Below are 25380 nucleotides of genomic sequence, written 5' to 3'. Positions count from 1 at the left end.
CATATTGTCTACAATCTGAATAGTTGATCAACTGCAGTGTGAAACGATGTGTCAAGGGAGACAACTCATGGAAACCACTGCAGTCCTCTCAAATGACATTCTCAAAGAATATTCAATATCTTTACTATGTTAATGGATTAAAAAATCTTGCATAATCTTGTTATAATTATGGCAACATCTAAATTAAATTTAAAAACTTCCTACAGCAAGTCAAATCATTGCAATCAAATTTAGTGTAAATGGCTATTGCACCACTCTGTTTAAGGGATCTGCAGTAGCTCGGTATAACGTTGGCTCTCTCAGGTGTTGGCTGAGAATGTTCATCAGGATTTTCCGGCATGGTTCCCCCTTGTTAGTGATGCAGGAAAGGGGGCCTGGTAAGGAACAATGTACAGTTAAGAAAGGACAAAAAAACTGTGACATAGGTGTGCATGCAAAAGACCCCTTGGCAGTTGGAATTCGATATAAGAGTAGGCATAGCACCACTGTCCAGAAAACTTTGTAGTACTATTTGATTTTTCAGCTTCACTTCCTTGATGAAAATTATAACTACAGTTCAGATTTTATTTCTTTCTGGTTTTTTTTTTATTTATATAAAAAACTTCTAGCATTAGTCACAAATCTTCTTCGCTCCCAAAATTAGTAATGGCTGTTATGTCAGTCAGGCAGTGTGAGCTCTGCCAAATACTATCCCCCCACTCTTATTTTATAGTGCCCACACCTTCATTGGTTGAAGTCATAGATTGACCACCGTTCCAGTTTACAAATATGGAATAGGCATACCCCCTACACTGTACTCTGGGAAGAACTTATTACTAAAGGTAGTTTTTATCGAGCACTGATTATAGCCAAAGTGATTTGCATTCAATCCAAATTTTCATCTTTAACGTCAATCTAATTCAAATTGGTTACCCTAATCAACAAATTTATCGAGACCGATTTCCGAAGCGATTACATCAAATTGCCAAATCACTTCAGGGTGCGATTTGATCGGGTGATCACATGTTTTTTTCAACTGTGTCCAACCACAACAATTGTTTACAGCTAATCGGAGCATTTAACAAACTCGCCAAAGTACTATGAAATCGACTAGACTGTCACATGACATCTCCACTAAATTCAAATCGATTTGGCAAGTCGATAAAAAAGCCTTAAATTTGGTCAACAGACATATTCCATTCCTGACCATGAAGACGACAAATGTGTTATTAACCCATAGTTCAATTTATGTAGATTTCTATTATTTCAGGTGTTATTTTGCTTGACCAAGAATCAATAAACAACTATCAGTCAAGGCCATAATATTATTATAACTTTCCCATATAGCACACTGAATGGCGTATGTCCGTCTTTATTAGTCAAGTTGGAGTAGGACATTAAACCCCATTTCATTTTCATTTTCATCTGTTTAAATTAATATGAATATGGTAAAATGTTTCATACTTCACAACATACTCAAATTTAATATTTCAGGTTAAGTAAGAAACATGGAGTAGGATGTTAAATTTTATTTATTTATTACATTTGATTTTAATCAACACTTGTTTTAATTGAAATAAATTTCTGTACATTACAACTCTTTTAATTTTTTTTACATAAAGCCATCAAGTTATTAATAAAGTTTATTCATGTACAATTATGATATGATAAACTGTAAAATTTCTATTATGTCACATCAAAATAGCCAAAACCATCATTCGTTTTTTTATTCTCCCATCCAAATAATTGAACAAAAAAATTAACCATTTGTTTGTCTCCCTCCCTTTCGAGTTTCTGTTTAAAATATTTAACTGTTTAGAAATGAATGCCACAACTTAATCCTGATTCCCCCTCTAATATGTGACTTGATGAATACAATACAACAATACAGTGCCTTTGAAAGTGTGGTCTATAGATATGGTCTATCCAAATTGTTTCAATGAGATTTCATAATTGAACTGGAATTCTATGAAATACGATAACTGCTTATTACTGAGCGACCTTTCGACAAGCATTTACTAGATAAGGACTAGAGAAGCCTATAATTGTGACCTGTATAATGTTCTACCTAGACATAATATTGCAGGCAATGACAAAATGGTTTCCGGTGATATTGAAACAGACTTGCTGTTTTTTATTGAATAAGTATCACAGAGCTTCATGGACTAGGATAAAGGAATTCAAGTGTCTTTCACACAAAATTAATCAGTTTTATTTACACAAATAAATCTGGTATGGCTACTTTCAACATTTATATTACATGTCATGAAACACATTATGGTAGAACATTCTAGTACTTTACAATGATATAATTGATAAATTTCTTAATTACACAACCTTTATTTATTTTACAATACATGTATATACAACAATATATAAAGCAGGGCAATCTGAGATTTCATTATTGAATGATTTAAACAGTAATATTCACACAAATAGGTGAATTTAAATAGGTATTGTCAGACTAATCTAAATGACTCATCAAGTAATAAGTTGTTATTCCCCTACAGGAAATAGTTAATAATATTCATTTAATGAAATTAACTATTCAAATATACAAACAAATAAAGCAAGCAAATTGATTTGACATATAATTGCTAGAAATATGAAAATGCACCAAAATCCATTGAATTAATCAACTATTTATTAATTAATTACAATTTCCTCAAACCTAAACAATGATTCAGACTTCTTTTCATCTTCCCCAAAATATCTACACAGATCTAACACAAAAGTTACCTCTTTGAGTCCAGCTTGAATCCTACTAATTTTAGTTTCAATTGTTTTACAGTTACAGAATTTTGCTTAAGGGAGGTAACTCTCATGACATTTCTGCTTGTCGTGTGACCATTAGGTTGTATATTTTTTTTAAATAATAGGAAGTTTAACTAGAGTTGGCATTTCTGCAGATGTTGTCAATTATACCATACCAAAAGAAATGAAATGGGGTTTAAGTTTAACGTCCTACTTTTCTGCTCCAACTGGGCTAATGAAGATGGGCATACGCCATACAGTGTGGTATGAGGGGAATTTTTGCCTGGACAGCGACGGTACGGCCTACTCTTATATTGAATTCAAACTTCCAAGGGATCTTTTACGCAAATGTGTACACTGGACCTTGTTTTTTTTTTGTCCCATCTGAACAACTATATATTGTCCCTTGCCAGGCCCTCTGCTCTGCACCACTGACAGGGGGGAAGAACACCGGGAAATCCTGATGCACTTTCTTGGCCAATGCAGGGATCGAACAAAGGACCTCCAGGTTAGCGAGCCAATGTCTTACTCACATAGCCACCGTGGTTCCATACAATACCAAATATACATAGATCTTTAGCCTTATTATAAAGAAAAACAACAAAACAGTTATCAAAAAATGTCGACAAATATACAGTGCAGACTAAACTTTGAATTTGAAGTGAGGTGTATCAATATATTATTCAAATACACTGAAATAGCACTATGTCATGTGACAATATGACGACACTGAGAAATTTGTCTAACCATGATGGTGACGTCATTTCACTGAAACAGTCCATTAATAGACAGGTAGATTTCTGAGGATTAATTTTAATGTCAGAATCACAACAACTATGATTGAGACAAGGATCATGCTAATTTTAAATGATAATCAGAACTTTGTTTATAATATGTCTTATGGTTCAGACATCTTTATTTGAAATTGTTTCACCCTTCATACCAATGCCATTCTCAAGTCAAATTCAAAAAAAGGTTTCAACCATAAAGCATATTTACAAATCATGAAACTATTTGTTCACTAACTGGTCATAACATAGTCTACTTTTTCGGCTACACGCTTACAACCAGTGACAGAGAAAATCTCTTCTCCTTCCGGGAAAAAAGTAAGTTCATCTAGCACTTCTATAATGATCTCTTCTGGTATCTTATGTAGAGAAAGGTTGTAATAGCCTCTTGAAACCAGTGTATCTTTAATACATTCTCGAACATGTGTCTTCTCCAAGGGAAGAAATGGTAGAAATGCTGTTACAAGATGTTTTGAAATTAACTCACTGTGCCATAATCCACCTATAAATAAAAAGAGTAAAACGTTAAAATTCAATTTCAAGATGACTTGGCAGCAGAAAACTACCAGAGTTCAATATAATCACAATTATCATTAACGAACGAAATGTTAAAATAGTTGTGAAGAGCATTGTTCCTCCTACAATCTGAAATTAGGTCGGATCAATTTAAATAATATTTAGACCAATGTGCCATTTGATAAAACTCATTTTTATTGGGCATGGGTTGAAAGTTTATATTTTCCTTTTATTCTGGAATATTGTGCCTTTAAATTCAGTTTTTCGCTTCTGTCATTTCACAACATGACGAATATAAATAATTTAACATAAAATTTACTTTTAAGAGATTGCCCACCTCCAAGAGATGTTGAAGTAGTGACATGCAGAGTGGGGATGGGCATTCAATCAAAGAGTGACATTAAAATTGATTATTCTTTTTTAATTTTAAACATGCATTATGCAAGAGCTAAATCTGCCTATTGCAGGTCTTTCTTTAGACCTGAAATGTTATCTAAATTATTAATTAGACATTAATCAATTTGCTGTTCGACTTCCATTCGTAATTAAATCATGAAATGTATAATCGAGATTATGTTTTTTATCCTACCGACTTTAGTAATTATTATTGAGGCTAGGCCGAAAATTCAATTGCTAAAATCTCAGTTCATAGTGGATCAATTTGACTGAAATTTTCAGCAAATTCCCTTAACAGTATCTAGTTTTTAACTATTATACAACTGGCAGCTCTTTATCTAATCTCCCATAATGTATCTTTAAGTTAGCTGTTAACTTTATTATACATGATGCCCTATCTAATTTGAATAAAAAGTTTATTTTATATGTTTTTACATATTTAAAATGTCTTCCTTTCTCACATTTGTGAGTACTAGGCCCTATACTTGAGTTTTGGGGGACATACAATGAAGGAGTTGTCCTCGGGCATTACCAAACCTCTACATGCCATAGTGTTGTAGAAAAGAGGTAAAAAGGATGACAATTCATCCAAAATATCACAATATTAAGAGGCTATACTTACTCTGAGATTCTGCATTAACAGAAGATTTAGTTATAATGGCTTCTATTTGTTTAAGTTTAATATTACTTCTTGGTTCTCCACTCAACCAATGTTTATAACTGTATTCTATTATATCAGTTCCGGCTGTATTACTGAAAACATGATACACATCAAAATTATTCATTTCATATCCATAAATATTGACTTAAAAGAATTCGTGGACAATTATGAGGAAGGAAAGTGACATTTTTTATCCGATTATATTGGATCCTTTGATTTATTTTACAAAATTTCTGATACTGTAATAAACTCTGTAGATTTAAGTACAGTTCAAATATAACAGATTTTAAGGAAGCATTTCAAATAATTTTGTTTTGAGACATAATCTGACTATAGTAGCATTACTCAACAGTGGATTAGGGATGGATACTGATAATAAGATTAGTCTGAGCTTAAAGTGACAGTGATTAAGTTAAAAATTCTAGAGTTACGTATGTCAAAAATAGAACTAACATAAACTCTGCCAAATTAATTACCGGTACTGAAAGCGCCAGATCAACGCAAAACAATCTCATAGTAGTGATGGATGTGATGCACAATACTGCATGTAAGTATACCCTTTCTAGAACATTTCAACACACTTGTACTTCTTTAAGTGGCATCATTTACTTGATAAAGACGAGAGTTTCATCGTCGAACTGTGGCATGTTTATAAACCAGTAATTGTTATTCCATAAATAGTGTTAGTGTGGTAAGACACTTGTAATTTTGAATTTTGTATCTGATAACTTCTGGGAAGACCTTTTCCTGTTAACAGTTTAATATTGCCAGAAATCTTACCTAAGAAATATAAAGATAGCATGTCTGTAGTTGACACCACCTAGTTGTTCATAGTAATCTATATATGGTTTAATAGTATCTAACAAACCAGCAGGCATTTTATCCATTTCATCAAATATAAACATAGAGTGTTTACACAATGATACATTTGTCTCAATCCAATTCCTTAATTGATTCTGTAAAATGAATTAAGATAATAAACATTACATTGTTGCCTATGTACAGACAGAGTGTGCCAGGATTTAATAACAACACCCAGTGAAGACACCATGACAAATTCTTGATGATGACTTCAACAGTGTTGATTGCATTAAGATAGTTTGTCATACAGTACATCAGTGATCTTTACAATGCTATATTTGTATTTTAAAAACAAATGTGCCAAAAAGCCCAAATTGGAAAATAAATTCATGGTTGTAGTTGGAATATGTACAATCTCATTAAAATACAGATCTATTCGTTTCGTTTTTTTTATACTTTCAATGGCCTACACTACATGAAGATCTGACCAGTTGTACTGGGGGGCCGGGGGGAGGGGGGGGATCCTATGACATCAAGACATTGATTAATCAATCAGCGTTGACGTTTCTAGGGATTTACCCACAGTTCCCTGCAGAGCACGCCAGAAAGTTTGCCGTAACAGACCGTTTCATTGGCTAATTCATCACATCAACCAGAACGCCTGTTATATAGCAACTCTTTCAGATCCTAGTGTTGTGAAGAGAAGTGAAACGAAATTTTGAACTATAAAAAACGAAACGAAATAGGATTGGAATATCTAGGTGTTTGAATTAATTTACCTTATAAAAATGTATCATTTCGTTATGAGGAAATTCTTTTGTAGCTGATAAAAGATGGACATGTTTGCTCTTCATTCCTTTCTTGTATACATTTTCAGCTATAATTCGACTCACATGGTTTTTACCAGTCCCTGTTCCACCATGAAAAGATAGAACTAATGCCTTTGATGGATTTGAATTATGGACATGGGCTTTAACATGATTTACTACAGCTTGTAACACAAGATGTTGTCCATATAATTTTTTATCTAGTATAGTCTGTAAACCTGAAGCAAATAATAGAAAAATAATATTAAGCAGTCTGATTCCATAATTTGATTTTAACTGGGTATTGCAAATAGCATACTAGCCCTTGCCAATAAAAGTAGCCTACTTGTACTCAGTAGCAATGCCTTTGGATGGAGCCAGTATGGTCATGAATACTACCTTGGACTAGTGCTGGATTGATAGGTGCACAAACACTCTTAAATTGTTTTAATCCTTATTTTGATCCTTATTTTGATCCACATCAAAATATAGACCTGGTTATGAATCGTGATACAAATGGTATTGTAGCACCTGAATTGTAATACGTATCATATCGTGACTCCAGTGGCAATTTACCCAGAACTACCTTGGATACCAATACTCATAACTCAAGGCACTCACGACTTCAACTAAGGAAATGTAAGTGACTAGGTCTTTTAATCGCTTACCCGTCTCCAACCTACATGTATGTGAGGATCCTCTTGCAAGTCTCCCTGGAAACAATTATCTGCGATATCACTCTAGGCAAAAGCTGACATTAAGCCGCACTGATTGACTTGACTGACTGACTTGCCAATAAATTTAAGTTCAGACGGTCAGCAAATGACCCAATTATTCTTGAAGGAACATATCTTTGAATAGAAATTGCTCACCCATTTCCTAAAGATATATATTATATTATAATTGGTATTTGTCAAAGAGATATGTAAATACATTTTAACCATCGCTTGTGCAGAAACTGCTCCAGGATTCCCTTTACCTGGCTTGGGTGCTTGGCCAAAGAATTAATTAAAGGCACTAAATCTTGATTCTTTGGCAACTAGAAACGGACACAAATGTAATATGAATAATATAAACTGATTTACATTCAATCATTTCTGTATTTACTGCAATTTCTAATCAGTTATGTTCAGCAAAATATGTGGAGTCCAAATTGAATGACAGTCTTAGGCATCTGGTTATTCCAGTCTACACCTCTTGTATTCTCCTGTAGGATATGTTTATCCTCGTTCATCGAGATGCTTCATTACAAATGGCAATGTTCATTTTGTCTTAAATATTGGATATCAGAAGCCCATCTTTCACAGTAAGATAACAACATCAATGTTGATTTAAATTTACAGTCTGTTCCAGCTGATACTCCGACTCGAAAAATGCTTGTCATGCCTTCATTTTTTAATTACAATGGCTATAACTTTGTGACATACCTGGAATTGTCATCCCTTTGATTTCTTCCCTTAGAATAAATGACTAGAAGTCTGATAAAATCCAGTATTCTCTTGTAAATTTCATATATTTCGACATTGTCACTTTCTCAGAACATAAACATTTCGACTACGCATGCGTTAAATGGGACACTTGCATTTCGCATAAATGTAAACAGGTACTTCACAAATTTGGTGCATTCGGGGTTAGAAATGTCTAGTGAAGGAGAATTCTTCCGTTTGTTTCGCGATAATAATACTTATTAGGTTTTCACACTTTGAAGCTTGTTTGAAACAATATTGTTTTTGTTCAGATTGATATGGTTTTTTTTCTGTTTCCACCTTGCTTATTTCGCACAAAATTCTCATTGGATAATTTTGAGTGACTTAAAGATTAAAGCTATTTTGAAAAGTCGGCACATGTCAGAACCATGCGAACTCTCAGAAATAAGTAAATTGGTGTAAAAGGTTAGCCCTTATTTAAACTTGAATAAATATGTCGGGTAAAATGATTCTGAATTTTGTTTTCTGGGACTTTATAGCTCTGATTGAGAGAAACAAGCATTTTTTTTTTTTTACCTTTTCGGAACACTTTTAGAGGTTAAAATTTAGCTGCTGTTGTAAATAAGCAGAACAAGACTGAAATCAATTTTCGAATTTCGTTTTCCTGCAATTTAGATCTTAAGGCTGAAACACAACTATTTTCAAAGGCATATACATATATAAGTCATATATAAGAGCAAACGAAAATCCATAGATCATTTCAAATTTTTGACATGTCCAGGAAATAAGCAATTTTTATGCTCATAAAGGAATAAATAGTTGTTTGATTTTCATAAAAAAAAAATTGCAGCATTCTGTGAATATTCCTTAGATGTAACCAACTGGTCACTGAAAATGACGTCATTCTGGCAAAAATTATATTTTTGCGAATATATACATCCACAGATTTTAATATTGCCCACTGTTCATTACATTATCGATATTCATAGAATTGCATTGCAACAGATTGAATGGTAATCTGATTAAAACACAGATTCTATTTTGTTTCGTTTTTATAGTTCAAAATTTCGTTTTAATTGTCTTTACTACTCTAGAATCTCGAAGAGTTGTTATTATTGACATGTTCTAGATGATGTGAGGGATTAGCCATTGAAACGGTCGTTACGGCGAGTTCTTGGACTTTTGTTGTACGGAACTGTGGGTAAACCACTAGAAACGTTAACACTGATTGATTAATCAATGTCTGATGTCATAAGATCAAAAGTCGCGCTGCAGAGGCGGATCCAAGGGGTTGGCCCCTCGCCCCCCCCCCTAATTTTCGGCAGGGCCCTTTTTTACTGCTGAAAGTGCCTTTTCTCAAACCCAAATATGTCCGTTTCCAACCCGTTGCAGGGATCCCAAATGACCCAAACCATCGACTCAAACACATCAGTCTGGTCTAATTAATGCTTCCACTTTCAAACGAATTCTTGTTGTTTATGTTAGTTAGTTTGTTAGTTGTATTTTACGTCTGCATCCACCGAGGTGATAGGTGTTGTTTAGCTGACGGTGCCCTAATATGCTATAGATTGACTGTAGACAGACATCAATGATAGCATCTTGTGGAATCGGCGGCGTATACACTCATGCCCATCACCGACGCGCATGAGTTCAGCTTGATGTAGTTTACTTAGACAAAAATATCAGCCAAATAGCTCTTGGAATGGCTACAGATACAAGGAAATGACGGATAATTTTCTTGTGTCAAACAATTATATTACTGTAGTTATTTGAGAAACATAATACAGTGAATTATAAACCAATGAAAAGTTTTTTAAAAAATATTGCCTACGTTCTAAATATACACGTAAATTCTGTGTACAGGGCTCTACAAAGCCGGATTGCAAATTAAGGACGGCTAAAAACTGTTCACCAAAATTAGATACATTTGACCTGACCAGTTAGCGACCATCCACAATCTACACAGTAATGGCTCGTATGTAAGTGAATTTCTTTGAAAGATTCATTATGTAAGAGCCCCCTTTGCCTATTGCATGTCTTCCTTTAGGCCCTAAATGTTATTTAAATTATTAATTAGACATTTATTCTCATGACCAGTAGGCCTACATAATCAACCCTCTAAAGTATCGGATGGTCGTGAATTTTAATGGAGTGAAATGGATAATCGAGAATATTGTTATTATCGTAAAAATGGTAGCAATGGAAATCGAGACTGCGCTTTTCTTATCAAAACTCCCAACATTTATAGCTTCGCTCAGAATTTTGTAATTTGACTGAAGTGTCAATATATTCCTTTATCATTATCTATTTTTAAACTATAATATTTAAACTATCAGCTCTTTATCTTAATCTTTAGTTAACAGTCACATATGTCATGTTATTGATTTAATAACTGTCTCAATGATCTTATATAATAGTAGTAGTATTTTTGTTGAAGGTTTCATTAGGAACTGCGCTACATAGAAAATTAGTTGATCACCATGCCAGTCATAGCTCAAGTTTAAAATTTCCAACAGTTCTCAAGGCAAATTTTAAGCCACTGAATAATGCAAACCGCCATAACCAATGGACATTGTGGACCGAGTTACGTTTGAGTATGTCTTGAAGCCTCCTTCCACAATTCCATCACATGTCAGCACGGTAGCGGGTTAAAATTTGCATGTAGCTTATATCGATATCAAAAAATTACAACCTTCGGACGGAGGGCAATTAAATATTCAAGTTAGTGGGACAAACAACCGTGGTCTGGGATTCAGTAAATAACTCTTTGAAAAGAGTTATATTCTACTGGACCGAAACAACCACCAATACATCCAAGTAGGGTGAAACGACTTAAAGCAAACCCAGCACCTCTTGTCCATTTAGGCTCGCCCGGATAACTAGGCCAAACATGGCTGTTTCCAGTAGTAAGATGTCAACAAACTTCAATTTTACAAAGGAAAACAGCTATAAAACTTGACCTGAACTTATTCTCACAAGAAAGAAAGCAATGGGGTGACCATTCGAGGTAATTCACGAAGTTTTAGCCATTTTAATTAAAATTTGAAGAAATGACAAGCAATTTTCGAGTCGTAGTATTACCTGGAACAGACAATAAGTCGTGTTTGCAATATCGAAGACTGTGGATGATACTGAGTTAGCGACTTGCCTCCTTTAATGCGTGCCGTGTACTCAAAACAAAAACATGGCTGTCAACAATCAAATCAAAATAATTGTGGTCAGCATTTATCATTGCATGAAAATGGCTAGATGATTATTGAGAAAAAGTCTAATATTTTAGACCGTAACAAAACAATAAAATTTATGACACTGCGAAAAATAATATACCTGTTGTGTTTTTAGTAATCCAATAATTATCACATTCACTGCCAAACTTTGATTTAACTGAATAATAAACAGAAGCCACAAAACCGGTAACGGCACCAGCCACTTCCTTGTAAAGGTTTGAAAACGGCCCCAAACAATTGACAGGTGACACTAGAAACAATAGTAGCAAAAATAAGGTTACGTGTTTCTTTCTGTTTATGATGCGTCGTTTCATGTTCAGATATTAAAATTTTATTTTGTGGAATTTTAGCTTTATTCTCTCTTCCTGCTTCCGTTGACCCATCCACTTTCACTTTCACATGTTTCCATTTGAGAGTTATTTCCCATTAACATTCGAGATTATCATTCGGATTTACCTCGACCAATTTGTTCCCAGTCCACCCCCCACCCAATAATTTTGAACTCTCACACTTTTTAAAACATGATTTACTAATGAAGTCAGCAGCCGGATCCGTGTTGTTATATTAACCCTATCTTTTTAAAAGTCACACTTTATACTCTGTACGCTTTTCAGTTGTGATTTTCAACATTCTCATTTTATATGGAATTCAATATTTTGTGTTTCTGAGAATTGATCTGTCATACGTTTACGCGATCGACATACTGCTATATTAACTGTTCTGTTATCACTAAACTATGACACATACTTATGGAAGAACAATTACTGATTTATTTAGGCGACGTTTCAGAGAGTATTCTCTCAACGTTTTCAAGTAAAACGTTATCAGGTCAGTTGTACTATTAGTCAGGTCATACCATTCTTCATTGCCATATTTTTGGGGGAAACATTATAATCAACCTTTGTTATCAATTACCTTGACACATATTTCTATTTGATGCATGTACTTCATTCTGTAACTCAGTTTTAAAAATGTGTTATCTTATGATGTAAATCAAATAATTCTGTTATCAATCAATTTAATTGATAACTGCTTGAACGCACATTTGTTCTTCGTGTTCCATTGGCATTGCAAGTCAATGACGCGATCAGGCCTACAGTATTAATTAAGGGATAACGTCCAGCCCACCGCCTTGTAAGTAAAACATCCAGAATAATATTATTTTTTTTAATGAATGTATTTTGATTCAAAAATACCATTTACAAGATGTGGAGGTAAGGCAATGATTGTGCTTTGACTGGCGCAGCTTCCGAGCAGCAGGTTTTCTTTCTTTCATATACGATTTTGTTAGGATACGAGTTTATAGTATGTGGGTTGTCTTTTATATGCGCCAAGATTGAGAAAAAATCCCTATATTTGAAGAACTATTTGAAAGACGCGAAATATTAACCTTAATTTTTGTGAGCCCACTATCCATGTTGACCCAATTTAGAACAACGGGGTTTAAAAGTAGGTCAAAAAAACGTTGTTGTCCGATTGAACTATTTGATCATATGACTATGGCCATGTTCGGACGGTCACCAAGTTTTTGACCCATATATTTAAACTTATGGGTAGATAAAATGGTCAAAAGTGGGATATTGGAGAGTTGAAAATTGTATTTTCTTCATACCAATTATCCATACAAGTATTTTAGTTGAAACCCGAATAATGCCCATTGAATTGTTTCTATGTTATGTACGTCAACGACTTCAGACTTTGTTTTGAATCATCAAATTGATTTTCTTGAAGTTGAACTTGAAGCCATAAGATTAAGAGTCATATGACTATGATTGAATTCTACTCTATTCAACAGAAATGTATAAACGTAAGTCAGAGTAAGTAAAAGTTAGCCTTAGATCGTAGAAACAGAATTAAAAAGAGGAAGTTTGAGGAATATATCAGGTTCCTATTATCTAAGCAGCAAAAGAAACGTCAGGTTGGTAGGTAGGCCTATGTTACTCTGAATAGACGACGCATTGCATAGAACTTGCCAAATGTTTTTATTGTATATTTGTGACCACATCTTTAAATAGACGCATTGCATAAAACTTGCCAAATGTTTTTATTGTATATTTGTGACCACATCTCCAACTTTACCTGAGCAATAATAAGGCTCCTTCCCAAACACAGAATTGAACCCAGCAAATGTTCTCAAAAGCGCAACCAGACTTCTGAGATAGTAATATGTTTTCTCCATGATTTTCATGTAACTCATGCTGCACGTGCTGTTCACCGGGACCAGCTCTATAAAATGAACCCCCATACCTGGTTGAATCATTCACACTACAACGTCAGCAGCATGCACTGACTCACGACAGCTCAGGGAACCAGACGCTTGGAAGAAATCGACACTGGCCACACTGCTCATGCCGTTGCCAATCACTTCCAGGTCAGTGTTCGGACCATCTACAGGCTAAAGCAACGCTTTTGGGAACACATGGAAGACCCATCAGTATCGATACAGTGCGCCAACGTCACACCAGAGAGAACATCCATTGCCGTAGACCTTACCGTGGACCAATCCTCACCCCTCGCCATCGATATGAACATCTACAGTTTGCCCAACAACACAAGAACTGTCGACACATGCAATGGAGAACTGTTCTGTTCACAGATGATAGCCGGTATTGCGTATCAAATGTAGATGGCAGGACCAGAATATGGCGTCGACGTGGCCAGTGTTATTCTGACCAATGTGTCATGGAACGAGACTCATGGGGAGGTCCAAGCATAATGGTTTGGGGTGGAATCGTCCTGAACCAGAGAGTGGGTCCTGTGGTGTTTCAAAATCTTGGTCCAGGGAGAGTAGGCGGCATCACAGCAGTGCGCTACATCGATCAAGCTCTCAGACCCCACGTCATACCACATTTTGCACATCATTAAAACAGCGTTTTCCAGCATGACAACGCCCGTGCCCACACCGCCAGGGTTACTTGGGAGTTGGGACTTTCTACAGCAGAATGGTGTCAACGTTATGCACTGACCAGCCCTTAGTCCGGACTTAAACCCGATTGAACATCTTTGGGATGAAATTCAGAGGAAACTCAATAACGTCGTACCGAGACCAAACACAGCCGATGGATTGCGCCAGGCTTTTCTGAGAGTGTGGTTCCAGGTCCCAATAGCGTTCATCAATCGACAGGTCCACTCCATGTACAGACGCTGCGCTGCTGTTATTGACACTCGCGGTGGACACACCAGATACTGATGTATAGACTGTGTACAGACTCAAAACCTTCTCGTAATGTCTTGGAATTGTGATGAATTAATCACTAATGTGTCAACATACTATTCACAAAAAATTGCTTTGATCCATTTAGTAAGTCATTTTGAAATCGTACTGACGTTTTTTTTTGCTGTTTAGTATAATATAAAATATAACCAATTCTCAGATTCTGCTTAGCAGCTTACTAGTAGTAGCCTACTTATAATATTATCATAGAATATGACATTATTACTATTAGATTTATAGATGAAAAATATATAAAAGTGGATATACATTATTAAGAAAGTAAGTACCAAATATAAAATCAATTATTAATACATGATAGTTACTTGGACTACCGGGTTCTGGTGAAAAAAGATCTTTATAAATGAATTTTTGGTAGTAGAACTTTGACAGTAAAGTGTAGGCAAATGCTGCTCCCCAGGCAATATGTCCTCATAGCCCACTGCATGGTTGGCGATCTTCATTAACCTAAATTGGTCTGTATGTTGGTAGGATAGTGCTTGTCTATATCTTCTTCCAATAAAATTCATTGGCTGCAAAGACCAACTGAAAGTCAAAGATTCAGCGGCAAGGGACACCTTGAAAGGAAAAAATTATGATATTTTCCTAACATTTTCATCTTATTTTTTTCTTTCTTTAATAATTTTAAGAATCTTTAGGTCTAATAAATAGTAACATAATATCGCTATTGGATAGGCTTACTGGCAAAAACGTCATGGCTCATACTTTAGTATAAACCCTTACTAGTAGATGATATTAATTTGTATGGACATATAAAACACAGGTTCAATGTTGATGATTGATCAGTTACAATTATGAATACTGATATTATTTTGTCAACCGTTTAATACAATGATGAATTGTTGAGTTTTCTATGTTATCTGCACTCAGATAAAATATTAATTTGTTTATTTCTTTTGACTCACCAATATAAAAATATGTCTTATATTTTTCAGGTCTCTTCAAGCAGATAATATTTAAGTAGATTTGGTGAATGTCGTGCTGGTTTTATAAATTATTAGATATACTCTCAGCAAGTTTTTAATAGTATTAGTAAAGTGAACAATAAGCAACAAATCATGGAGCATGTTGAAAACATGTTGTTAAATTTAAACACGACGACGATTGCTCCTTCAATGACTACAATGTTAACTAATTCAACCACAGCAGCACCTTCTACAACAGAGTATCCCGAGTACATGGGATTTATATGTGCAGTAGTAGCTGTTGTATTTTATGGTAGTAATTTTGTTCCTGTGAAAAAATATGAAACTGGAGATGGTATGTACAGTATCAATGAAAATCAACAATTTTATTTTCAAATATAAGTTTTCAGCAAAAGAGACTCTTAATTTTGGCAAGAGACTACACAATCATCAATTGAATATGTCAAGTAACTATTCCGTTGGCCAAGAAAGTTCCTTACAATTTATAGTGCAGGATCCCCTTGTCGGTTGTGCAGGTAGGACGTTGTTTGGATGGGACAAAATACTGCTTTCTTATGTACATGTTGGCTGGCACACAAAAGAACCCCCGACAGTTGCAGTTCAGTTGCTTTCCAGGAAAGAGTTTCCTCCTGGTATATGTCTGTCTTCATTAGACTGGCAGGTGTAGAAAAGTAGGACTTTAAACCCTATTCTGTTCATTTATTTGTATTTTTTCCTATAGATCACTATAAAAAAAAGTAAAAATAAACCAAACCTTGTAATATCCATACTGAGTTTCAGTGGTTGCTTGATTTCCTTAAGAGGGGCCAGGCCACATTGGAATTTTAATTACCTAAATCAAGTAGATCAACAACATAAAAGTCCACACACTGTGTTTCAAACTGCTAGAATGTACTAGATTATACATTTTAAATATGTACCAGGTGTTTGTCGATTCCAAGTTTATAAATTCTCATTTGAAATGTATGTGGTGCCAACCTGACATCATCTTCTCACCAATCTTATGTAACATAATGTTAACCGGATATGTTAATAAAAAATATGTATTTATGTTACAGGAATGTTTTTCCAGTGGGTATTGTGTACTGCTATATTTATATGTGGTCTGATTTTTCAAATAATTAGAACTGCCAAATTTTATCCTATAGTAACATTAGGTGGAGTACTTTGGGCTACGGGTAAGTTATTTCAAGTCGTAGTAGAATTTCAGTTAGTGAAAATATACTGTTAGTCAGGGATGTTGTTCTGAAAGTAGGTCACCAGAAGTCGGTCACCAAAAGTGACTGGTTATCAGCTTCAGGAAATGGTGTCAATAAGAGTTAGCTTTATTAATTAATTTTCATCAATGAATCTACCAGTAGTCTTTCTCATCTCCCATCCTTATAATTCTTACATTTCCTTTTCTATATAAACCCCAATTACATTACAAGTCAGATCTAACCCCTTTCCATAACATTTTTAGCACTGAGAACTGGCCCACCAAAGTGAGGATGTCTTGATCTAGTGTCAAGTGCTGTGTTGTTAAAACTGTGTAAATGAAAACTGGGTCTGACCCTGTTGTTTCTTGGATTAGTAATGACTTGGATTTTAGACCTAGCAGAACATCTTTGCTGCTGATGTGTGTGTATTAGTAAAAATAGTTAAGGTACCCCATAAAAATAAGCGTTATCGTCAAATATCCTACAAGGGGATTATTGTAGAGGCACAAGCCACCCACCACAAAAATGGTTGAATATTTCCCAAAAGAAAACACTGAATCTAGGGAGAGAAAACTTGATCCTTGTGCATGAGATAAGGCCACTTTTGGAAGAAATTGATATTGAATTATCAACATTTTTACAAGTCAAAAAGCTAGAATAAAAATATATGTTCATCTTCCTATCAGGGCCGTAACTAGCTCAGAGCAACAAGGGGGGGCGAGAAGTGTTCTCAGGGGTGCTGTAATATTGACGACAATGTATATCTATTTTTTTTTTATGGTCGAAAATTTTTTCACAGGGGGGGGGGGGGGCGAAAATTTTTTCAGGGGGGGGGGGGCAAAGCCACCCTAGTTACGGGCCTGCTTCCCATAGTTAGATGTTCAGCTCTAAAACTCTTCTAAGCCAATGTAATTTTCAAAATATTCTGGAGAAGGGCCTCTCTTTTAATCTGTCATTGTATTGATTCTGCAGGTCATGTTTATTCCGATACGCTTAATTTATCATGTCAGGTTGGATTAATTCTTTGTTTACCAGATGATTCTGTTAGTAGGTTTTATCAGTGTTTAATATAGGGAGGTGGCTTGGTTGAGTCATCTAACATTCACTTTAAATCATATTTTATAATATTCCCATTTTTCAAGAAATAGGGTCAAGTCACTGAAGTCGACTTAGGTGCCTAACATCATGGGTATTTCTTCTGGTTCTCTAATTCCACCCCCCCCCCCCCCCACTGCTTGAATGACAAACATTTGAACAGTTCCATCAAAAGTGCCAAAACATTACTTGACTTTAGTAAAAAGTTAAAAACACGCATGTTTCAACAACCTTATCCAGGCTGACATTAGGAGCGCTTAGAGCACAACTCGACATGGAATAGATGCTATATAAATAACTTTATTACTATTATTAATAAAACCCCATCACAAAAGCCAAATTTTTAAATACAGATATATGTTAGTCCCAAAATGGCTTTAGTAGATTCTCTCTCTCTCTCTCTCTCTCTCTCTCTCTCATTGTTATAATCTATTTCTATTTTTATTAGGTAATGTATGTGTAGTTCCAATAATTAAAACAATTGGTCTAGGATTAGGAATGTGTATATGGGGTATGTCTAATTTAGTAGCAGGATGGGCCACTGGAACGTAAGTAAATCAACCATTATTTGATTGTTTTTCAAACCTATTTTCCTCCTTTCTATGGAGATTTTGACCGCATTAAAAATAAAATGCAACTGAATGCAGCTTGACTAGGTTTATACAACAATTAGGATTGAGAACTTACATGGAATATTGTTTTGGATTATTGATAATTGTGCAAGTCTAATTTTTTTTTGAATATGATATAAATATTAAACTAAAGAAATTTTATTTTTATTTGGAAAGTTAACATCTTCTTTTTAAGATTATATCATCTTATTTTATTTTTATTTGCTACATCATTCCTAAATCTTGACTGAGTATATGCTAGCTGTCTTCAATTTCACACTTGTTTATGACTAGTGAAAAAAAAAGAAAGGATTAACATACTGAAAATATTCTTTATTTTATTTTTGTAGGTTTGGACTTTTTGGTACTGAAAAAGCAAAGTTAGCAAACGAAACAATGAATTATGCTGGGGTGGCTTTAGCAGCTTTTAGGTAAGGAAAATATTATTGAGAACATCATAGCAAACAATATAGGACAATATGTTAAAGAGACAGTGGTGCTATGGGGATCTTCACCTGTCATTCATAAATAATTTTTGATTTGTCAGCAGGTCCTGAAATGTAAAACTCTACACGAATGATTATATATTCCCATGAAATCACAATTTTTTTTGTGTACCCTAACTGTGGCTTCTGCTGAGTTTGGCCAGATAACCTTTTACGTTTTATAGCAGTGTCATCGTTTATTGTATTTTACTTTTACTTTTATTTTTTTCAGTACAATATTGTATGTTCTTGTTAAAAGTGAAGTTAGTAGTGGTTCATCTGCAGTTCCCTCTAAATCAAATGATGCCGAAACTGAACGTTTGTTGGATACAGTTAGTACAAACCTTAAACAATTTGTTTTTCTCACTTAGGAAATTTCTTCTAAACCCATTTAAACCTGAAATGGCCAAAAGAAAATTACTGATACTAATTTGGATTATATTGCAATTAAAACAGTTATTTTTACTTTTTCACACAATTTTGTAAGACAAGAGACATTCTTGTGTCCTTGGTCCAGAATTTAAGCTGCACCTCTGTATGTATGGGTGTATTAATTAATTATTTACACAGTCTCAATTCGATTAGTTAATTACAGGAGTTCTATTTTTGATTTGTCACATGGTAAAACAACAAAAACAATAAAATAAAAGTAGTCTATTGGCACAGATTTTGATTAATGAAATAAAAGTGGCGGCACTATGTGATGATACTTGGTCATTTTACAACCTTTTTATTTGAAATAGTTCATTCTGGAATCTGAATCCGGTGCCATGAAAATTTTACCAGTCATAGTAGTTTTCACTTGTCATGTATCAATCTTAAATGAGCCACAACTCACTTTTTAGCATGTCTTCAGTTCAACAGTATATCTCAATTAAACTGATAATTTGCGTGGCAAATACTGGTATACCTCTAATGATGTGTGATACAGCATCCAGAGTCCCAGAGTGTCTCAAGCTCTGAAGTATGATTTTTTTTGCATTCTTCAGGTATTTTTGTGTATAAATTATCATAAATTAGGCATTAATACCACATAAGTTCAATGTTTACATCTAATACAATTCTACTGGATACTGGCACTGCAGACATGCATTGGTTCCAATAATAGTTTTGAGAATATTGAGCTGTTTGATAATTAGGCCTGTAACAGTAGAAAGTATTAAGTATATTACCAATAAAACATTTCTGGGACAACTCATTTAAAGAAATGTAAATATTAAAATGTCTTTTGTTTATTAAAGGAAATGTATTTGTTATTTCTATTTGAACAGAGTCAGGTTCAAGATGAATTCCGTAATGCTGGTTCTCTGTATGCCTCTTCATCAAATGAAGTTTTAGTCTTTAACAAAAAGAAGGTAACATTAAAAGCTTAAATGATTTTTTAATGGAATTACCATAGTTTAAACTGTTAATTGGCTCATCAGGATTTTCCCCCATTTCAGCGGTGCAGGACAAGGGTCCTGGCAATGAACAACGTATAGTTGTTCGGAAAGAACAAAAAACAAGGTCCCATGTACATGGTGTGCACATAAAAGAACCCTTGCTGGTTGGAAATTAATATAAGAGTAAGCCGTAGCGCCAATGCACAGGCAAAATTTCCCTCACATGCCCGTCTTCAATAACCCAGTTGGAGCAGAACAATTAATTTATTACTTTATTGAAGAAGGACAATATGTTCTATATATTCCATATTTATGTAATTGTGTATGTATGTGAATGCATTTAATTTGAGAGAGAGATTACAGATAGGCATAGTCTGTTCTCGAATTCAAATTCAGGTATTTACTGAATAAAACTATTGTTTATTGAAAAAAGAACAATAATAAAGAATTCACACCAAAAGACAGACATGGCAAAACCAAATCCACATGTGAAGCCAAAGCTGTTAGCTACATTATACACATGAGAACAACATCATGTTCACTCTCAGATGCAGACTGTTTCAGATTTTCAAGAAACAATTGTTAGGCCATCTAATTAAAAGTTAATCTTTATTTTATTACCATTTATAAATTTTGACGGTCTACACTACAGAAACTTAAACTTTTCTGTTTTGGTTTTTTTCAGCTAGACAACGATGAAACATTTATTGACAAAATGTCACCAGGTTCAAAGAAAATAACGTAAGTATATATTCAGTATCCAGTTTCACAATGTTCACAGAGAAATCATCTGGTAATCTGAGATTGGAATCCTTAATTTACCTTCAAGATTATGCATCTAAAGATTTTATAAAACGAATTACAGGTGCCGTGGCCCTGGCTATTGAGTTTTGACCATATAGTGTTTATATCGTCTGCCGAATTTTCAAATCATTATATCTTAAATACTGAATGGATTATATTATCCTTAATCTGATTAAAACACAGATCCTATTTCGTTTCTTTTATATAGTTCAAAATTTCGTTTTACTTGTCTTTACTACACTAGGATCTGGAAGAGTCATCATTGACGTGTTCTAGATGATGTGAGGGATTAGCCAATGAAACGGTCTGTTATGGCGAGCTTTTGGCTTGAGGTGCACTGAACTGTGGGTAATCCTGTGGGTAGTGCTGATTGGTTAATCAAATGTCTGACGTCATAGGATCAAAAGCCGCTTGTATGACTTCTAACGCTACCTCCCAAAACAACTTGTCAGATCTTCATGTATCGAAAGTATAAAAATATGAAACGAAATATAGATCCGTATTTTATTCAGATTGTATTATCCTTAGTATCGGGTGTATTATATATGGTCTTCTTTTTACTCTATCTCTCAATGTACAATATAATGATAAAAAAAGTTGAAGCAGTCAGGATTTTAAGTATTTTATATACAATTTGTTTTATTTTAGGGGTATTGTATTATCATTAGTATCAGGGCTATTATATGGTGTCATCTTTACTCCATCTCTTCATGTACAATATACAGATAAAAGTAGTGGAAGTAGTCAGGATTGTAAGTATTTTGTATAATATACAATTTCATATTATTTTTGCAATTAGTGATATTTCAAAGGGATGATTTGACTAAGCCTTTATATGGAGGATGTTCAAATAAATTGGAATGATTTTGCTATCGATGTAAATTTGCCCACATTCGGTCTGTTTTTGTATGTTAAATATTAAGTGAGCCTTAATATTTCCAAATGAACAGTGCCTAGTCATTCGGATGAGATGGAAAATTGGAATTTGAAATAAGATTAGACCATAGTGCTGCTGTCCCATCAAAATTTCCCTCATACATGTAGCTCAATGCATGGCGTATACCCATCTTCATTAGTCCAGAGCAGAAAAGTACAACATTTCATTCCTGCTATACATTGGTTTAATCTTGGTTATGTGGAAATATTATGCTTAATAAATGTTGACATGAAATTTTATTGTCTGATTAAGAATTTATAATTATATTTCTCTTTATTTCAGCCTTAGATTATGTATTTAATACTTTTTGTGGTATATATTTGGCTAGTACAGTGTATTTTGTTATATATTGTGCTCTGATGAAGAATAAACCACGAGTATATCCAGAAGTGATTTTACCTGGTATTGTTTCTGGCATCATGTGGGCAATAGCAACCATGTGTTGGTTTGTAGCCAACGAAGCCTTAAAATCAGAAGCTGTCACATTTCCAATTATTACCACTTGTCCAGCTCTGATGGCTACTCTAGTATGGGGTGTATTGGTATTCAAGGAAATTAAGGTAGGTACATTTGAACCCTGTTATGACGATACGTGAGGCAAAATAAAAGAATTTCGAGGCCTTAATATTAGTTGTAGTTGATGTTGGAGTTGAGATTTGTATTTATATCTATTTTGTCAAATTTAAAACTAATGCGAAAGTTCATCATGGTGTGTCGTTCTGTGGAATTAAATAGTTGTTAAAAATGGTGAGAATTATCCAGGGACAATATACTAAAAGAGTGAGAGAGAAATGAGGTTTATCCTCCACTTGACACAAACTAGGTTATTTTAGGACTAACATATAGTTCCATTTGTTTTGAAAAATTCACTTGTACTTAGGGGTCTTTAGCAGTGGGAGTGCAGGGAAAACTCAAGAAAACCTACAAGGTCGGACAGGAGGGAATCCAACGAGAATTCATTAAACCATTCGGCCACCCTCCATCCCCACCCCTAATGAACTAAAACTCAGTTCTATTAGTTGTTCCTGTGTATTGGTATCGTTTTAAAGGTCCAACCCAATATCATGAGTAAGAGGTTGACATGCTAACCTGGAGGTTCCATGTTCAATTTCTGTGTTGATCAAGAAAGTCCATCAAGATTTTCTGGTGGAGTTCCCCCGATCAGTGGGATAACTTATAGTCGTTCCGACAGGACAGATAAACCGAGGTCACGTGTATACATTGTCATCCAGTCGACTGTTGGAATTTGATAAAAAAAAAAGGTAGGCCGTAGTGTCGCTGTGCAGCCAAATTTTCCCACATTGCCTACTGTATGGCTTATGTCCATCTTCTTGAGCAAAATCAGTGTGTACAACAGTAGGACGTTAAACCCATCTTTTTGGTAAAATGCATGTTTATCAACGACAATTGAAGTGATTGAGTATTTTTAATATTACAATTCGTAAGAAATTGAGTATTACCAGATTGTCAATAATAATAAATAAGAATAGACTTAAGAAATCAAAAAATACTGTATTTAAATTCACAAATTACAGGTAATTATGTTGATTTATATATTTCAGGGAAAACGAAATTTTCTGATTTTGATTTGTGCTGGTTCAGTATCTGTAACAGGAGCAGTTTTAGCTGGATTGTCTGCTGGATAAAATGTTCGATGAAAGGGGTTCTGACAAGTGAGAGCTGATGATCAGATTAATCACTAAACATATCCTGGTACATAATAAACCACAACTAAAGAGAGTTTAATCTAATTGAAATCAAATGTCAATTATGTTTCGTTTGATTTCTAATTTTCGATGCTATATTAACCTATTTTCTTAAACCAGTATCTAGATCACATGACCTTATTGATTAATCAGATTGCCTGTATTGGTTTTCAGGCCTGTATTTTGTAATAAAACTATGGAAAATTATTAAATTCCAAATATATAAGAATGTATACTATCTGATAAATATTTATTTAGTAGAACATGGCTATACAAGAAAAGATGTTTGATTACAGTTTACGGAAACAAAAAATTAAATGAAACGAAATTGTAATATGATTTTTATTTAGATTTTAGAATGTTTTCATTCTTCTGAAAAAGTGAATGTCAAATGTTACATAGAAAATTATCAAGTTTTAAAGAATTGCAATTGGTATCAAATTTAAATTAAAAGATAAAACATTCTGAAAAGTTGATCCATGACACAAAACAAAATCTCCTGGACAACCTTAAATATCTGTGCAATATCATTAAGAATTGTCAATTCATATTCAAATACTCAATTTTGGAATACTGGTATTCAGTGTTGCCTCAAGGTTGTTCCTAATAACTTATTTTTTTCTAGAACACCTGATACCACTTCAGTCATCATTTGCTTGATAAAGATTAGGGAAACTTCGCTCTGTAATTGTGTTCCATAGTATTGTGTCCTGTGTATTAACCTACAACTTGATTAGTTCCCAATTTGTTATTGTACTTTTATATACTTTGATATATAGTTCAGGTTTGTGGATTTGTTCAAAGATATATTTCGGCAATCACAAACCTAAATCCATAACGATCAGTTTGAAAATGTATTGGATATGTTTTAAAAAAAGACATAAATATCAAGGGAATTACTCATTTTTATTCTGAATTGTTATATTGTGTATATTGTTTTCGTGTTCACCAATATTCATTTCCTCTTTTAACACATTCCAAATTTTATAATATATTTTGTTTTATTCATATTGACACTTTTTCATTGCTGTGTTCAAAAAAGATAACATCCACATAGACGGTAATTATGGGTCAATGCCTGGATAATTCAGGTAGTTTTACCAGTGTCTCATTCTTGATAAAGAGACTAAAGTGTTTTCAAGTTAGATGTGAAAGAAAAATGTTTTCAGGAATAATTTACGCTATTATGTATTTTAACTTTTTGACTGGTATATGTTGATTATTTGTAGCAAAACTGTGATATTAATCTGAATAAAATTACTCTTTTGACTTGAAACAAAACATGATTTTTTTAAAAAATTTTTAGCATTGCAGATCTTTCTTTAGGCATGAAATGCTATGTGATTTATTAATTATTCACATGACAAAAGCCCATAATCAAATTTCCAGACAATCGGATCGGTGTGATTTTGAACGGATTGAAACACGATTGTCATTTAATAATTTAAATTTAAAATGGATAATCGAGACTTCACTATTCATCAAACATTCTCAAGTTCACTAATTTGACTGAAATTTTAAATGTATTCCTTTTCCATTATCTATTTGTAAACTATTATAGCAAGAATTGTCAGCTCTTTATCTAAATCTTACATAATGCATCTTTAACGTAAATGTACTTAATAAATGATATGTGATAAGTATGTCC

At 34.0% G+C, this 25380-nt stretch overlaps 2 protein-coding genes across 4 annotated transcripts; one reads left to right on the top strand and one right to left on the bottom strand.

Moving 5' to 3' along the window:
* Positions 1 to 1498: 1498 nt before the first annotated feature.
* On the bottom strand, positions 1499 to 11782 carry LOC126829793 (torsin-1A). The gene is made up of 5 exons (XM_050559922.2): positions 11456 to 11782; positions 6675 to 6940; positions 5875 to 6050; positions 5056 to 5186; positions 1499 to 4023 (listed from the first exon to the last, which is right to left on the bottom strand). Exons 1-5 carry the CDS (start codon positions 11667 to 11669, stop codon positions 3755 to 3757), a joined length of 1056 nt encoding a protein of 351 aa, XP_050415879.1. The 5' UTR covers positions 11670 to 11782; the 3' UTR covers positions 1499 to 3754.
* A 1215-nt stretch (positions 11783 to 12997) lies between these two features.
* On the top strand, positions 12998 to 25013 carry LOC126829777 (transmembrane protein 144). 3 transcript variants are annotated; one of them, XM_050559899.2, is made up of 11 exons: positions 12998 to 13162; positions 15523 to 15847; positions 16572 to 16691; positions 18256 to 18355; positions 18769 to 18849; positions 19136 to 19235; positions 20175 to 20258; positions 20971 to 21026; positions 21738 to 21841; positions 22309 to 22586; positions 23589 to 25013. In XM_050559899.2, exons 2-11 carry the CDS (start codon positions 15646 to 15648, stop codon positions 23670 to 23672), a joined length of 1209 nt encoding a protein of 402 aa, XP_050415856.1. In that variant the 5' UTR covers positions 12998 to 13162; positions 15523 to 15645; the 3' UTR covers positions 23673 to 25013. The 3 variants fall into 3 exon arrangements, with proteins under 3 accessions (XP_050415856.1, XP_050415855.1, XP_050415857.1); XM_050559898.2 differs by having other exon boundaries at positions 12998 to 13172; XM_050559900.1 differs by having other exon boundaries at positions 13156 to 13273.
* The last annotated feature ends 367 nt before the right edge of the window (positions 25014 to 25380 follow it).

The sequence above is a fragment of the Patella vulgata genome, chromosome 8, assembly GCF_932274485.2.
Source record: "Patella vulgata chromosome 8, xgPatVulg1.2, whole genome shotgun sequence".
NCBI lineage: Eukaryota > Metazoa > Mollusca > Gastropoda > Patellidae > Patella > Patella vulgata.
The sequence above is the reverse complement of the archived record's forward strand: the minus strand, read 5'-3'. Positions and strand labels throughout refer to the sequence as shown.

Excerpts from the sequence above, each read along its gene's own strand:
- LOC126829793 (XM_050559922.2), bottom strand. The coding sequence starts at position 11,669 with ATGAAACGACGCATCATAAACAGAAAGAAACACGTAACCTTATTTTTG. Across the intron at positions 6,051-6,674 it reads AAATGATACATTTTTATAAG|AATCAATTAAGGAATTGGAT; the intron begins GTAAATTAATTC and ends TTCATTTTACAG. Across the intron at positions 4,024-5,055 it reads TGTTAATGCAGAATCTCAGA|GTGGATTATGGCACAGTGAG; the intron begins GTAAGTATAGCC and ends TTTTATTTATAG.
- LOC126829777 (XM_050559899.2), top strand. The coding sequence starts at position 15,646 with ATGGAGCATGTTGAAAACATGTTGTTAAATTTAAACACGACGACGATT. Across the intron at positions 18,850-19,135 it reads GTGGCTTTAGCAGCTTTTAG|TACAATATTGTATGTTCTTG; the intron begins GTAAGGAAAATA and ends TATTTTTTTCAG. Across the intron at positions 20,259-20,970 it reads TAGTCTTTAACAAAAAGAAG|CTAGACAACGATGAAACATT; the intron begins GTAACATTAAAA and ends GGTTTTTTTCAG.